At 43.9% G+C, this 15,729-nt stretch overlaps 1 protein-coding gene across 4 annotated transcripts in view; it reads left to right on the plus strand.

The window, feature by feature from the left end:
* SMARCD3 (SWI/SNF related BAF chromatin remodeling complex subunit D3) overlaps positions 1 to 15,729 on the plus strand; it is a 1,739,068-nt gene that overhangs the window by 526,455 nt on the left and 1,196,884 nt on the right. For all 4 annotated transcript variants that reach the window (XR_013601619.1, XM_078662891.1, XM_078662892.1 and 1 more), the window contains 2 exons: positions 11,884 to 11,926; positions 14,636 to 14,758. Coding sequence is in view for 3 of the 4 variants with exons in the window: in XM_078662891.1 (XP_078519017.1) it covers positions 11,884 to 11,926; positions 14,636 to 14,758 (166 nt within the window). In the remaining variant the exon portion in view is untranslated. The remainder of the gene's footprint in view (positions 1 to 11,883; positions 11,927 to 14,635; positions 14,759 to 15,729) is intronic.

Genomic DNA, 15,729 nt, shown 5'->3' on the forward strand with positions numbered 1-15,729 from the left:
GGAGATGAGGCAAGCTAATGCCCAGAGTTGCCGAGTGTGATCCCTAGTTAGAGTAGGCACTGAGGCAAGAATTATCGAGTCCGTTGACCCTGGTCCAAGACCCTGCCGCTTCGGGAATTGAACCCTGGTCCCGGGCCGTCCTCTGCTCCCGGGTCTGCCGCTTCTAACCACTGAGCCACACCACTCCACTCCAGAAGCAATGGCTGTCTATATTTGGACAATGTATCTTTTAAGGTTGAATGCTTCAGTCAGGATATTTCTGAATGCAGCTTTAAAATTGTGCTTAATGGCTTTCCATAGAATTCACTGCGAGACGCCGCTCGTCCACTAAAGACTGTGCACATTAAGCACAATTTTAAAGCTGCATTCAGAAATATCCTGACTGAAGCATTCAACCTTAAGAGATCCATTCTCCAAATACAGACAGCCATTGCTGCAGTGACAACTGATAGTGTTCCTTGACAGCGTCCCACTGTCATGAGATTGAGTTTTTTGTCAGCTACAAACAATCTGTCCTAAAGATGGTCTGAAAGACGCAAGCAGAACAGACCGAAACGTCGACCCTTTCATCTATTTCCAAAAGAAATTCTTTTTCTTAAAGTCTCACATTTTTTCTTTTCTGAGATTTGTGACTTGATATTTATTTGGAATAGTTGTTCAGTTATGTTTTGTTAGCACAATTTGATTTTGGCTTCTATACATACTGTTTTTTGCTGAAAAAGTTTGTATCCATTTATTACTGTGTACTCCATTTTTGTATCTCAAATGCCAAAATAAGATTGACATTATCTTACAAATTACCAAAGCTCTCCCGTGTTTCTTTTCAATTAACTGAATTTATTGATGTTTAGTTGTCTAATGACATTAGATGTTAGTTCCAATAGGAGTATCATTCTTGACTAAGTTTTGATTTAGCAAAGTTGATGGTTTAACAAAATCCCTTGTAGGTCTCTTACTTTTCATATTATTGCCCAAACCTCCAAGGGTAAATTGGGTTTCACTCACTATCATTTTGTTTTGTGATGATATTCCAGCTGGGAAAACATTTAAATACAGTAATAATAGTACATTGCCTACTGATTATGTGAGGGTTCCAGTTCACCAGTTTCATCAGGTCGAAAATCTTAGAGACCTAGATATGGGGCCCAGTGATCATTTTGTCCTTTGCTTGGAGTTTAAAGAGGCTTTTTCACCACGTCCAAATACCACCACTCCCTTGGAGGTTATTTACAACAAGAGAATTTGAGTTCAGATTACGGAAGATATATTGCAAGCTCTTACTTTAGTCTAATTTGAACCTTTTTATTTAGAAGCGGGCCAAGATGCACTAGATTCTTATCGTAGGCTAACAAAGCAACTACTAGTCCAAGTTTTAGCTAGCAAAAGTGGGTCCACATATGACTAGTAGTTTAAGAGGCAAGGGGAATTCCTGGTTCAACAATAAATGTCAGGAGGGTAGAAAGGTGGCAAACCGGAGTCGCCACTGCTTGAAATTAAATCCAAGTGATACCAGTCTAAGAGCAGTAATAATGGCCTCGAAAGCTGCTTGTTGGAATTTATGTGCTCATAAACAGAGAGAGTTCTGTCGGTTAAACTGGAAGGAAATGTTTGCTACAGTGGTTGACAGGGATAGTATACGGTTTTGGTGACTACTTAACTCTGTAACCCTCTTGTCATCAGCTTCTCTAGAGACCCAAATAAGTGAGGAAGATTGGTTTGGTTTTATCTCCACTTTATATGGGGGTGGAAACTCTGAGAATGTTAGTGGTGCAGGTCAGCTCTGAATGGCATAACAAAGTTATTGGCAATTCGCAGATGGCAGTAATCCTGTCGGAAATAATTGGCAATATGAAAGCCTCAATGGCAGGTGGTCTAAATGGCCTTCCATCTTTGATTTTTTTTTAAAGACCCAAAGAAGTGGTGGTTCATATTGAGCAGGTTGTTTCAATGGGTAACATTGACTGGTTCCTTCCCAGAATCATGTAAAGGATCTATAGTGAAGTCCATTCCTAAAAAAGGCAAAATGCGTCAGCCAGCCAGTTATCGCCGTATTTCTCTTTTAGCTATCCCATCCAAACTCTATGCCCAAACATTGTTAAAACATCTAGCAACCTGGGCTTTTGACACCAGATTGATCCCAGTGGCTCAAGGAGGTTTTAGGCCAAAAGAATCTACGCAGGACCATTGTTTCATGCTGTGAGGAGTTGCAAGGAAGACAATAGAGGCAGTAGGTGGCCTTTGCTGCTGCTTCAGTGCGGCTTTCGACAGGATGGACAGAAACACACTTTGGCGTAAACTTCTGCAGTGAAAGATACCGGGAGCCCTCTTGGGCCTCGTGATGAAGCTCCATGGTAGTAACTGGGTCTAGATTGACCTTGATGGGCTAGGAAAATTCTGGTTGAGAACAGTTTGAGGCAGGGTGCGTTTTGGCACCCCTGCTGTTTAGTGTGTTCATTGCAGACCGCCCTCAGATGTTATGCGATACGCATTGTTACTCTCCAAAGGGTGGAGGTAAGCACAATAGTGATCTTGTGTCCGCAGACGACCTGGTAGTGATGGATCTCACGCCTATAGGGTTGCAATGGAAGCTAAATGCCTTAAATGCTTATTGTCTTGAAAACAAATTAAAATAAATCTCAACAAGACAAAAACAGTGTTTTTGCTAGGAGGACAAGGAATTCTGTCTATGTCGTAGGCAATGCACAATTATATCAGGTTAAAGAGTATACTTATCTGGGTTTAACCTTTTCATATGACCTGAGGTGGTACAAACAAATGGCTGCCTGGAGACTTGTTCTATAGACAGTGGTGAATGGGGTGAAAAGGTTTGACCGTAAGTTTGGTAGCTAATCTTTTGAGCCATTAAGTAAAGTTATACAGGGTAAGCTATTCCTGCAGGCCCTTTACGGAGTGGAGGTGCTGGCTTGGGATAGGCGGATCTCATGGGAAGGTCTAGAAGGTAATTCTCTAAAATTGCTCCTTGATCTCCCTCAAACAGCTATAATTCAATCTGTAAGGAGGAAGCTGAGAACTGTAGCCTTGAGTGCGCTGGCGTATGCCAAAGCCCTGCGCTTCTATTTCTCTCTTGAAGTTGGATTCTTTGGCGACAAATTGTCGGTGCAAATCTTACCAGAGCTAATGTCAATTTACTCTGGTAAAAGGAACCCTGTGGGGTTGATGTTGAAGCGATTGGAGGTCCCAGAGATGTACACTGAAGGAGGAGAAGTAGTTTGAATCAGCCAGATAAAGAGTACTCTTAGGCAAAGTGCCCTAGAACCTAGTTGGAGAGACGATTTGCACTATCTTAATATTAAGATTTCAGCTATTCCTTTCTTAAACTCACAGGAGATCATGGATCTGTTCCCTTACCTATATAATATTCTGTCCAATCGCCTACGTAATTAAGTCTTGGTTTTGAGGGTGGGAACTGAAACTGGGTGGAGCATCAAGCAAGTAAAAATTGAAGTTGCTAAGAATAATGGTCAGAGTCGCTGCAAGCGTGGTAGCAAATATTCAGTGAGCCACTTATTGATGGATTGTGGACACTTCAGTGAGGAAAGGAAAAGGGGTCTCCAGCTTTTTAAAAAATATATATGGCATTCAAACAAGGGAAATGGGTCTAGATCTGATCTGTGGCCTCAGATTCCAAGATGTAGCTGTTGCCATAGGCCTATTTTTGTGTAAAATCATAAATACTCAGGTTATATTACCTACTTCTTAGAGCTTAAGATCTAGGCTGGCATGGGTGTGTTACTCTTTGTACGGAGATGTTAAGGGTCATGAGAGGATATCCTTATAGAAATATGTTTAGAAGATGAAAAATGTGTCCCTAATAGAAGAATGATTAAGAGAAATCGCTGAGCTTGTGTTAAGATGCTATGCACATTGCACTTTATTAAGGCCTACTGGGGTAACATGAATTGTTTAAACTCTTATTATTCTTTCTTGAATATTTTAAAATATATGAGACCTTGGGTTGTGGACCTTATTTATTTTATTTATTTATTTTATTTTATTTATAAAGTTTTATATAGCGCTAGCTAGACCCTTGGGTATCAGAGCGCTTTACATACACAAAGGAAAAGAAAAGAAAAGGAATTCCATCGCAGGACATGAGGATGCATAAAGATATAAGCAAATACATAATACTTATGTATACAGTGCAGGGGAGAAAAACGCAGGTGGTTGAAACTGTCAGATAACCACCATCCTTGAAGGTCAAAGTGAGAGGGGAGTCCTTTAGGTTATTGATGCCTAGGTTGGTTGACTTGGTCGGGAAAGTATTGGTTGAGGAGCAGGAGTTTCAGGTCCTTTTTGAAGCAAGAGAAGGAGGGGTTGCATCTGAGGTCAATAGGGAGTGAGTTGCACATCCTGGGAACGTTACCAGAGAAGGATCGGCATTTAGCCTTGGTATGGAGAAAATGTAATTCTCTTATGCTTGTATTTGTATAATCTGTATAATTGTACAACTTGTAAGTATGTTTGGTGAATGTTGCAGCCATGTATTGTTTTTAGGTTACTTAAATTTGTCTGCTTTTGTGAATTGGTAAATGTGTGTAATATTTCGAAGAACATTTATTTCTTAGGAATAAAGTATTTTGATTTGGAAAAAAAAACGTAATCCACGGATGTCCTGTGGCCCAATGTTTTCTAAAACAGGCACTTTCTTGCAGCCTGGGTACTGGTCAGCTTTCAGCAGTTCACAGTTCATAACTGCGCTGTCTTGTGAAATGTCCAAAGCTCAGATAATAGTGGAAGTCCCTGTTTTTTCTCCTTTCATCCACCTCTATCCAGTTTCTCCCGCCTCATAGGCCCTGTACCTCTTTCTTCTAGTCACCACCCACCCAGTACCTGTTTCAACTAACGCCCACCCACCAAGGCCCTGTGTCTCCTAACCCCCACCCGCCCATCCATTTCGTCTCCCCTCTCAAAACAGACAAAAAAGTACCAGGGGGCCGCCAACGCTCCACGCTTCATATCTATTTTATTTTGCACCGCCCAGCTCTCCACTAATTTACCTTCCTTCCCATTCACCACGCCCATCGGACTGACAAAACTAAGAGCTCGCCCATAGGCAACACCTGTTTGGCTTTGCCAATGCTTGCTAACATGTGTCACTCGGAGTGAGCCCTACAGGCTCATTCACCTTTTTAAAGTTCCACTGCTGTGTTCTTAACTCACCCTTAGCCTACCTTAGGTGGATGTGGAGTGCAGCACATATGTGACACTGCTGGACGTATGTGTGCCTAGGAAAGAGTACAAACAGTACAGGATTAGACCGGTACTGTGTAGTATATGTGTAGTTAGTCCATGTACTGGGTATCTATACCTACAGGAAATACATTGGATGAGAGATGTAGTGGTGTGCAGTGTGTGCACACTTGAAGTTAGTACTCAGCGTTTATTTCTTTGAGAGAAGTACAATGAATAAAAGTGAAGTGTTACCCAGGATGTTGATGGGGAGTGTGTGTGTGCTTGCAGTGTGTGTGTTTGCAAATAACACAACCTGGTACAATACAGAAAGGCTACCAATAGTGCTCACAGACTGAATATGTGTGCTGAATATATGTGCATCTGTGGTGGCACAATACATGGAGGTAAGAGAACTGGAGAGTATGTGTGCAGTAAAGGTACACTGAGTGAAAGTGTCCCTGCAATTGTTACATTACATGGAGGACACTGGGTTCCATTTTGGGGACCCCAAGCCTGCCTGTTGAAGACATGAGAAGTAGAGGAATCCTCCCTCCTCCACTTCCCCAACCCCACCCTAAACAGATTTGTGTATTGCTGCAATCCCGCGAGCTGGGTAGAACACACTCTGGAAGAAGGGAAGAAGAGACTCTCCCTTTACACTTCTAAAGGGTTGCTTTTTAATTAATTGATTAATCACAAGGAAGGGGCATGGGCACCTCTCAGAGGGAGATCAGGCGCATAAGGGAATCTTAAAGAATAGGGCTGGGAGCCCTGGATTAACCTGTTGATACACATATCACTGTGCCTGACATCCAAGTGTGAACTCTAGTCACTCCCATGAAAAGTACTGTGGGACAATCAGTTTTGGAGTCTTGCCTGCTGTGACAGACACACTTTCAAGAGAAAGGAAGTTAAGGAGAAATGTATTCTTCATAAGACCCAGACTCCCAGCATAAAACTGCAAAGACTAAGACCCTAAATCACACCTGGTTTACCGTAAATGGACTATAAGAAGGGGATTGCGAGAACCCAGAAATGTGTCACCTGCAAGCAGAAAGATGGGCTGTGTGTGAAGGGGAAGCTCTACAATACTTCTGCTTGTGACCAGACTGGGGGCAATGACCTGCTAGTCTCCCTGCTGCGTGAGGGGGCATCACCCAGGGCAAACAAAGATCACCTACCCTGGTGCCTGGCGCACCAGTGCCTGCCAGCTTGCCAACACATGTGTACCCTGTCAGAGGAGAGCATTGGAGGGAGCGAGGTCCAATGGGGAGCCCTACCTGGAGGGCGTCATCAGCAAAGTGCAAGGGAATGGCTGTGCACAAATCGGGTCATTGCAAACGTGCAGAGGCAATACGATGACCCCCCCCCGTATGCCAGGAGAGGGCTGCCGTGACCTGAACTTTGTTGTGAGCGCCATGCGGGAAGTGCCAGGCCCGCTCCACCCTTGTTGTGGTGATCCCATATGCAAGAGGGGGTCACCACTTAACTATTTGTTGCCAGGAGCATACAAACTTGTTACTGCCTTAAATGGCAAACCCTTATGCCAGAAATGGCTGCTGTAGTGAGGGTGAATGTAGCGGAGAAGTCGGAGCCTCAGTGGAGAGTATCGTGCCAACCCCGTATACTAGAAAGGGCTGTCGGTGCTCACATTTGCAGAGGTTTGGTTTGTCCCCCAGACGGTAGTTAGCGGCTTTGACCCGTGAATCCAGTCCTCACACCAAGGCCTCCACCCGGCTGTACCCCCAAGGACCGCAAAGGACGCCGCTTGATTCGTTGCACCCTCGCTGGGCTCTATTTCAGAGACGGAGGAACACCGCCCCCCTTGTCAAGCCCCCTCGTCTTTATGGAGCAGGAGCAGCTCTGTTCGCGGGAGCAAACTGGCAGCGTGGCTTGAGGTTGAGTGTCTGCACCTGCCATGACCTTTTAGCCGCATCTATTCCCTGGATGCGGCCACCAGTGAAATGGGAAATAACCCTGACCACGCTATAAGGAAGAGGATGGGACAGTGATTTGCATGACAACTACTAGAGCCCCGACCTCAAGGGGATTGTTATTGCTCATGAATGTTATTACTTTGTGTAGAGTTAGAAATAAAATACTTCATTTTCTTATTAAAGTAAGTGTTGGACTGAACATTGATTTATTGTTCGTACTGTGTGCACTTTGAATTGAGGCGTGTTCACCTACTTGTATCTACAACTTCTCCCTCCCTCCCCCTCCACCACCCCAGAGGGAGCGTTTAACAGTTACCACTGAGTGAAGTGAAGAAGGGGTACCGGGCCCAGTTGCTCTGGATCCATCATAGGCCAGGACCTGGGAAATCAGTAGTTAAAGACCTCAACCACCACGGTTGGGCCCAGTAGCCCCTGCATGCCCCTTGGCCATCTGACAGGGGTTCTGACATTGTCTATATAGCACAGAATTTTTTCCAGTAGAACAAGGTATTTCAAGAGAGCTGGAGCATTACAAGAGAGGTGGTACTCTTGTGGTGGTGGACACAATAAAAACAAGCATTTACAATGCAATGGTTTCGCCTTTGGAAAAGTTAGAGCTATTGGCATTGTAAATGACAACATTTGTATTTATGTGTTGGTTTTGAAAACAGATAAATAAATGGCATTGTCATTTACATTGCCATTAGCTTAATCTCTCGCAAATGTGAGACCTATTGTACGCTATGGACGAGCTCAGCAGACAGCAATTACTACCACACACACACACCCAGAGCCACACACACACACACACACCCAGAGCACACACACACACACACACACACACACACACACACACACACACACACACACACAGAGCCACACACACACACACACACCCAGAGCCATATATATATATATATATATATATATATATATATATATATATGTAAAGTAATTATCCAAATGTGGGCAATACAAGCACCTACGCTCAACAAGAGCTTTATCAAAGGGCTGGTTGGTGGTTGACCGTTTTGCATGAAGCACAACAAATGTGCTTTATGGCTCACAGGCACTCATAAATGTCCTCTGAAAGGTAGACAGGCGCAAAGTTTCCTGGGAAGTAATGGAAGAGAGGAAATGGCAGGATGAAGATTGAAGCGAGGGAAGGAAGAAAGGGTCAGGGAAGCATAAAAAGAGGAGACGTGAATAGAGAAAGAATGAGGGTGAACATAGTGGTATAAACGTGGAACACAGCTAAGTATGGTGGCCAGATTTTGAGAAGCAAAAACTGGGACAGGCCAGACATAAAAGTAGGACTAACCGCCTTTAGTGTTACTTTTATGTTTGGTCTGTCCCGATTTCGCATATCTATCTATCTATCTATCTATCTATCTATCTATCTATCTATCTATCTATCTATCTATCTATCTACACACAATACAGTGTGTGTGTATATAAGCACACATTTACAAGACAGCCTTCACATAGCATTATCTTCAGACTTTACAGACACGTTCTCTGAAAGCCGGGACTGTTCGGAGAAATCCGGGGCGTCTACTCACCCCCGAGGGAAAAGCTGGGAGGGGTGCAAAAAGAGCAACACAGACGAGACATAACGAAAAGGAGCCATAATTGAAGAAAATAGGGATAGGGGCTGAAGGGAAGGAAAGACCGGTGAAGGCATGAGCAGAGGAAAACAAACAACGAGGAAAGAGAAGAGAAAAGTAGAGAATCCCTGAGGGAGGAAAGAAGCTAGAAGACCCGAGGAAAAGGAAAGAGCGGAGAATAGAGAAGAATAGGAAGAGGTCCTGAGGGAATGAAAAGCGCTCGGAGGATAGAAGTGCTTACGAAATAATTCTTGCTTGAAAAATATTTTACCATCAATTATCCTCCAGTGCTAACCCAAAATAGTTTGTGAAAGATCATGATCGACAAAGGCGGGGGTGGGGGGGGGGGGGAGCGTACCAATTTTGAAATCATTTAATAATACTGTTTCAGCTACAGCACAGTGGGAAAAAAAGGTGGAGGGAGCGCACCAAAAACAGAACAAATTGAAAAGATCCGAGGGGCAATGTCACGATGGACGACAGGAGGACCGTGGGACCCCGGCCACAGGTGTTAGCTGACTTGCTACCCATTGGCTCCTCTCCTTTGAGGGAGCAGGCCAGTGTGCCTTGTGAAGATTAATGCGAAGGCAAGTCGCCAGCACTTGGGCCCCCAAGTCAATTACCTGGTGCCCTAAGGGCCAACGGGGTGACCAAACACGACTTCAACAATATTGGCTGGGTAATTCCAGTGTATAGCAGTCCAACTTTTTTGTTTGTCCTGTTTGTGGGACCCTGCCTGCTCTTCTCTTCGTGTTCTTGCCTGCTCTGGTGGTGGCCTCTGACTACTCTGTTGTGGTCCTGTGGCCCCATTCTTGATCTGCTCTTGGAGCTCTGCCCGCTCTTCTCTAAAGATGCCTGTGAGCCCTGTTCGTGGGACCCTGCCTGTTCTACTCTTCGTGTTCTTGCCTGTTTTGGTCCTGGGCCCTGACTACTCTGATCCCGGGTCCCTTCTTGATCCTCTCCTGGAGCTCTGCCTGTTCTTCTCTGAAGGCGCCTGGTTGTCATGTTCGTGGGACCCTGCCTGCTCTTCTCTTCGTGTTCTTGCCTGCTCTGCTCCTGGAACCCTGCTTGCTGTTCTCTGAAGGTATCTGTTTGCCTTGTTCTTTGGCCCCTGCCTGCTCTGTTCTTGGTGTTCTTGCCTGTTCCGTTTCTGAGGCCGCCCTTTCCTGCTCCCCAGCCCCCCGTGCCCCTGTGCTTTCAACAGGCAGCGTCTGCCTGTGCTGGGAGAAGCGAGCTCCTGGCCAGGCCCGGGGCAGACTGTGGCCCAGGGCAGGCCCTGGAAGCATGCACACACAGCCATCAGACCGACTTTATTTTCAGTGGTGCATAAATTAATTACACGCATTTAATAACTAAAATATCATTAGATTTCCCTTGTAATATCCTAGCGGCAGCCCGCCAGGGAAGCACTCAGAGGGGCCCGGGGCCATTACCGCCTGCGAGGCTATTAGCGCGCCAATTAGCTGCTATTACATCGACTGCCTGCACTTCTGCTTTGATTCTGTCTTCACTTGATGTTCCCAGAGCTTCTGCCTTCGGTCCGCGCGGGGGGCTCCGCACACCCCCAACCCCCCTGCGTTCCCTTGTCACCTCATCGCCACTCGACCCCCCTCTGCTTTTGGAGCCATTTTAAACCAATAACCTCAGCCCCGACATTTACTACCAGATGTGCCAACCACGCAGTCTTGCTTAAAGTTACATTTTATACACCGTTCATTCTCCACCCGAGTGAAATAAGAAACAGTCACGGTTTACTCCTGTCGCTGGATGAGGCTAAACTCTGCCTTTTAGTCATCTAGTTTTGTTTAGCCTGCAACTCGTTTATAGTTTATAATTACAGCTTTCTAAGGAGGCCGTTCTGTTTATTTAATACAAGCGCCTGCTGAAAAGAGTAGAATAAATAGAGGGACGAAACATATGCCTGTGCTTAGAAAGAAGCCCTTACCTATATATAAAACGAGGCTCGGTTCTACCACTGAATGCAAATTCCTTGAGCTGGAACTAATCATTTAAAGGATAGGTTAGGTTGTCCTAACAACAGAGTTGAATTGAAAAGGCCCTCTTTTTGTTAAAAGTATGTTTTCATTCTTTCATTCTAAACTGATAATGATACTGCTTTCACGCTCTGTCCGACCGGATCATAAATCTAAACTTTCTGGCCCCAAAGTCTCACTTTAAGATGCCAAAAGCGCGACGGGAGAGAGGGCGCTCTGGGTGGAGCGGGAGGGGTTAAGTGTGCGCTAGTAAAACAAGCATTTACAAGTACGTGTAGGAAAATTAAAAAACTTACCTCCGGGAGTCGGCTCGGAATAGGGAGCGGGTCGGGTCTGCGTCCTCACAGGGAGAGCCGTCCGGCTGGTGTGACGAAGGATGGCGAAGAAAAAAAAAAAACCCGCCCACCGCTGCATGACGTGGGCAAAAAGAGAAAAATTCTACGGAACGCCCACCAATCGCCTCGGACAATGACGGACGCCTCTCTGTTCCAATGGCTAGCCTCCATTTATGGAGCTAGCCAATGGAACAGAGAGGCCGGACAAAGCCCCATACTAGTAACCAAAAGTTTAAAAGTTTTTGCCTGCGCGAACGCTGCTGCGCAGCGGATCGCCAGGCGAAACCTAAAAACTGGTGAAGAGCACCCATTTTGATCAGGCAGCTGCAGCTCACCCTACTGCAACAGTGGGCCTGGTGTGTGCCTATTGCCTATTGTTCTTCAACCTGTGCCACACAGTAAGATTCTTTTACAACTATAGAGATGCAAAGATTTCGGAACAGTTTACTTGGTAATAGGATACTTCAGTAAAAAAAAACTGCACTCCTTGGATGATATCTTTTACATTCTTGTATCCTTTCCCTAATATAAAAATCGTTGGTTACTTATGCTCGCTACTGGAAAATTAAATAGACTCTTTATCACCAGCATGTGAACAAAATAACTTGCTTAAAAAAAGATATCTCCAAATGGGGAAACGGTAGGATACTTCTCACCTGCTCTACTGTAGTATGTGACAGATGATGTGTGTATGTGTGTATGTGTGGTGGCTCACTGATGTGATCTAGTCTGAGGTTTCAGGAGAATTTATAAAGGGCCTTGTTCTTCATAGCTTTCTTATCATAACCTGATTTCTTTTTCTTTAAAAAATCTATAGTGCCAAAAGGAGGAAGATGGCAGACAAGATCCTTCCTCAGCGGGTGAGTATAATTTGTTCCCTGGACTAAACCTCACCATGTTGTCTCTATGTCTTGTTTTAAATCACAATGGGGGAGAAGGAAAAGTTTGTGACCCTTTCAACTTCCTTAGTTTCAATATCAAATAATCAGTGGGGGAAGGATCACTTGTCCTGAGTAACCAGGGTTTTGGGAATCGTTTCCTGTTCCGATAAAAAAACCCTCATTCACGTACCAAGGCTCGAATGGCAGTGTATCTTGATTCTCCGCCTTTTTGTTAGCAACGTTACAGCATCATCATAGGGTTTAGTTGTATGCTTCCTCCACCCGGAGGTTGACCACTGGTTAGTGCAGTAGTGACTAGTGATAGAAAAAGTGGGGTATTCAATAAAAAGGCTTCTGTGACCAGTTGAGGCAAATTTTAATTAATGCTTGAGATAAGCCTGGTAAAAAGAATTAGGCGTGCGTAGGAAGCTGGAGTTAGGGAGCTTCCGCACTTGCTATTGTCCATAAAAAGGTTGACATGTTTCAGCCACTAAATGCCCATAAGGGGTGAAGTTGGCTTTCTTCAAGACCTGGTGTCTATAGTGAAGTAATGAAAAAATTTGAAAAGATGACCTTATATTGTAGGTTAATTCTTGGAAAACTTTTCTGAATTTCGTAAGGCCTGGTAAGTACCTGTTGGTATAAAAAGAACGGGGGAGGGGGTAAGGGCAGACAATACAAACACATAGATAGCGTCAGTGCGCAATATCATGGATGCTGTAGTGCTTGAGAAACAGAAAAAAGGTAAGGAACTCAAACTGGCAATTCTTAGTTACACAAGGCAAAATTCTCTCGTTCCTCATAGGCAAACTTTCTCTCATGGGTCACAATAAGCATGTAAAAGTGCTTTCGTTCGTTTGTGTGAGAGGGTTTCAAAGTCACTCACTATTGAGAGTGTGTACATGTAGAGAATGCGTCATGTTTGTTGGTATCTTCGTGACACTCATGTGTCATATGCGAATGTTGGGTTAATAACTGTGTGCTCATGGAATTCATAGTGACATTGTCTAATATTGTGAGCATTCTATGTGGATTGCCTTGTGCGTGTTAAAAAAGTGCCACATCTCTCAAAATGCATGCGCGTAGTTTCTATCGGTTACCTCTGTGTGAGCGACGCCTATAATATAGGTTACAATGGCGTTGTTCCCTGTATTGTAAGAATTTGCAAACGATCACCCACACACGCGTCATTCAGCTAAGTTGCAGGTAGGTTGTCTACTCGAAATGAGTGTTACTCCCAATGCGAACCTGCAGTTATCATAGCCCTTTCGTTCTTTCAGTGCGTCTAATGGAACAGTCTAACGTGCAAACCCAACTTTAACCATAAAGCGCATACCTTATTGTGTCCGTTAAAATACCTCCTCGGGCACTCTGAGAAGGCTGTGCCTGCTAGGAGACAATATATGTACATCGCGTGTTACAACTATGCTTTTCTCGATACATTACGGTTTTTGTAACGGCAGTTCTAGCGATGGTCGTTCTACCTCCTTGCAGTTCCTACACGACTTGTGCTGTCTCTGCTTCTCAGGACCCGGGAGCAGAGATCGTGTCATTTCCCCCGTTGATGTACATGGAGATGAAATGTATTAGAGGAAAGACTACATATTCAAACACCATATTCTTTCGTGAAGAAAGCTGCAATTAGCATATTCCTCTTTATCAAACAATCTCCTGATATTTCTTAAGTCGCTTTGGCAGATAGTAAGAATTATTTATAAAAAAATATATATAAACTATAGACACCAGGTCCTGAAGAAAGCCAACCTGACCACATATGGGCATTTAGTGGCTGAAACATGTCGACCTTTTTATGGACAATAGCAAGTGCGGAAGCTCCCTAACTCCAGCTCCCTACGCACGCCTAATTCTTTTAACCAGGCTTATCTCCAGCATTAATTAAAATTTGCCTCAACTGGTCACAGAAGCCTTTTTATTGAATACCCCACTTTTTCTATCACTAATCACTACTGCACTAACCAGTGGTCAACCTCTGGGTGGAGGAAGCATACAACGAAACCCTATGATGATGCTGTCACGTTGCTAACAAAAAGACGGAGAATCAAGATACACCGCCATTCGAGCCTTGGTACGTGAATAAGTTTTTTTTTATCGGAACAGGAAACGATTCCAATACAAAACCCTGGTTACTCAGGACAAGTGATCCTTCCCCCATTGATTCTCTGTGTCTTGACCAGGGAGATCTTAGAATATTTCACAATCTAGTGAGACAATTTAACCCGTTCCCGGCTCGCGTTGGCCAACGGCCGACGGGAGCACTACCTGGCTGGTGCTGCGAACGACTGTTGGCCGTCGCAGCGCCGCCCGTTTCTTCGAACGTTCCGCACTGGCCCGGAACGTTTGAATCAGCTATGAGGTTAAAGAAATGATACATGGCTTCACCTATGGGTTGGTGCAACAATGTACATAAAGAATAGGGAAAATATGGCCTGAAAATTAAGGCACAACGAGAAAATATAAAAATCTAGATGTGGCAGGTTAGAAAATGGGTGATGTATGTTAGGAACAATGTACACAAGAGGAACAAAATTGCACCTGTGTAGAGGAGAGACCCTACTCGAGCTGAATATGTTGGATCAGGTGTTCATTATTGTCCATCAGAATTGGGGGCAATGGGTGGGAAAGGTTCTGTTGCATTAAGTTCACTCATCTTTGTTATTTAATCTCTAGATCAGAGAATTGGTTCCAGAGTCTCAGGCGTACATGGACCTTTTGGCATTTGAACGTAAACTTGATCAGACTATTATGAGAAAACGTGTGGACATCCAAGAAGCACTAAAGAGGCCAATGAAGGTAGGTGAATGATGTCTCCAGAAATCTACAAGTCGTCTTATCAGTACCTCTGTTAGTTTTAATAGGAGACCTTCCTTTTCCTTCCTTAGTCTGCTTTCTGTATCTCATTCCTGCTTTAACACATATATTCATTTATTCATATCTTGTAATAATGTTGTCAAACAACAAATATTCTACCATTCAGTGAAACAACAAAGAGAAATTTACCATTGAGCATCTGAGGAATAGCTATCATTTGTTCTTTGATAGTATAAGCAATTGGTTATTTCTAATTCAGAGAAATTATAAAGTGGTACAAGTACCCAAAACGGATGTCCTATCACTGAGGGCCGAACACTGTTCCTGGTTGGATAACGAAAGGGAGCTGAAGACCCAGGTTTTGAGATGTGTATAGAAATAAGAATTCCTGACCTCAAGTAGGATCTTAAGGGAAAGGAATTCCTTTGCCCGACAGCAAAGAATGAAAAAGACTAGCCATCTCTATGGGTTTTGTAAAATAGATTAATCCAAGTAATAAAGGAATCCAGAGTAAGGTGGAAAGGTATGTTTAATGGAAGTATAAAAGTCCCATACATCCAACAAGGCGCAGTGGAGGTAACTGCTTCAGGCTACTAACATTCCCTTCCATGAGGTTCTATCTCCATGGTGCTATTTAAGAATACACATTAAGCACAATAACCATACACATTAAGCACAAGTAAAATCAACAATTTCACACACCTTCCGCCCTTATAAAACACAAGTGAGAAACTATGTGATCCAACTAATAGAAGAAATGCAAGATAACTAGAAACACAACATATGATAAAACAAAGTCATAGATAAGAAACATAGCAATAGAAAATGTTCAAGCATACAATATCAACGCTGGATAAAATCCTTGAAGTGTAACAGCTGTCTCACATTCCTTCTTTGACTCTGTCGAGAAGAACTTACATCCTTTTCCTTTCTCTGTTGAGATGAGCTTGCTA

The sequence above is a fragment of the Lissotriton helveticus genome, chromosome 10 (assembly GCF_964261635.1).
Source record: "Lissotriton helveticus chromosome 10, aLisHel1.1, whole genome shotgun sequence".
NCBI classification, from domain to species: domain Eukaryota; kingdom Metazoa; phylum Chordata; class Amphibia; order Caudata; family Salamandridae; genus Lissotriton; species Lissotriton helveticus.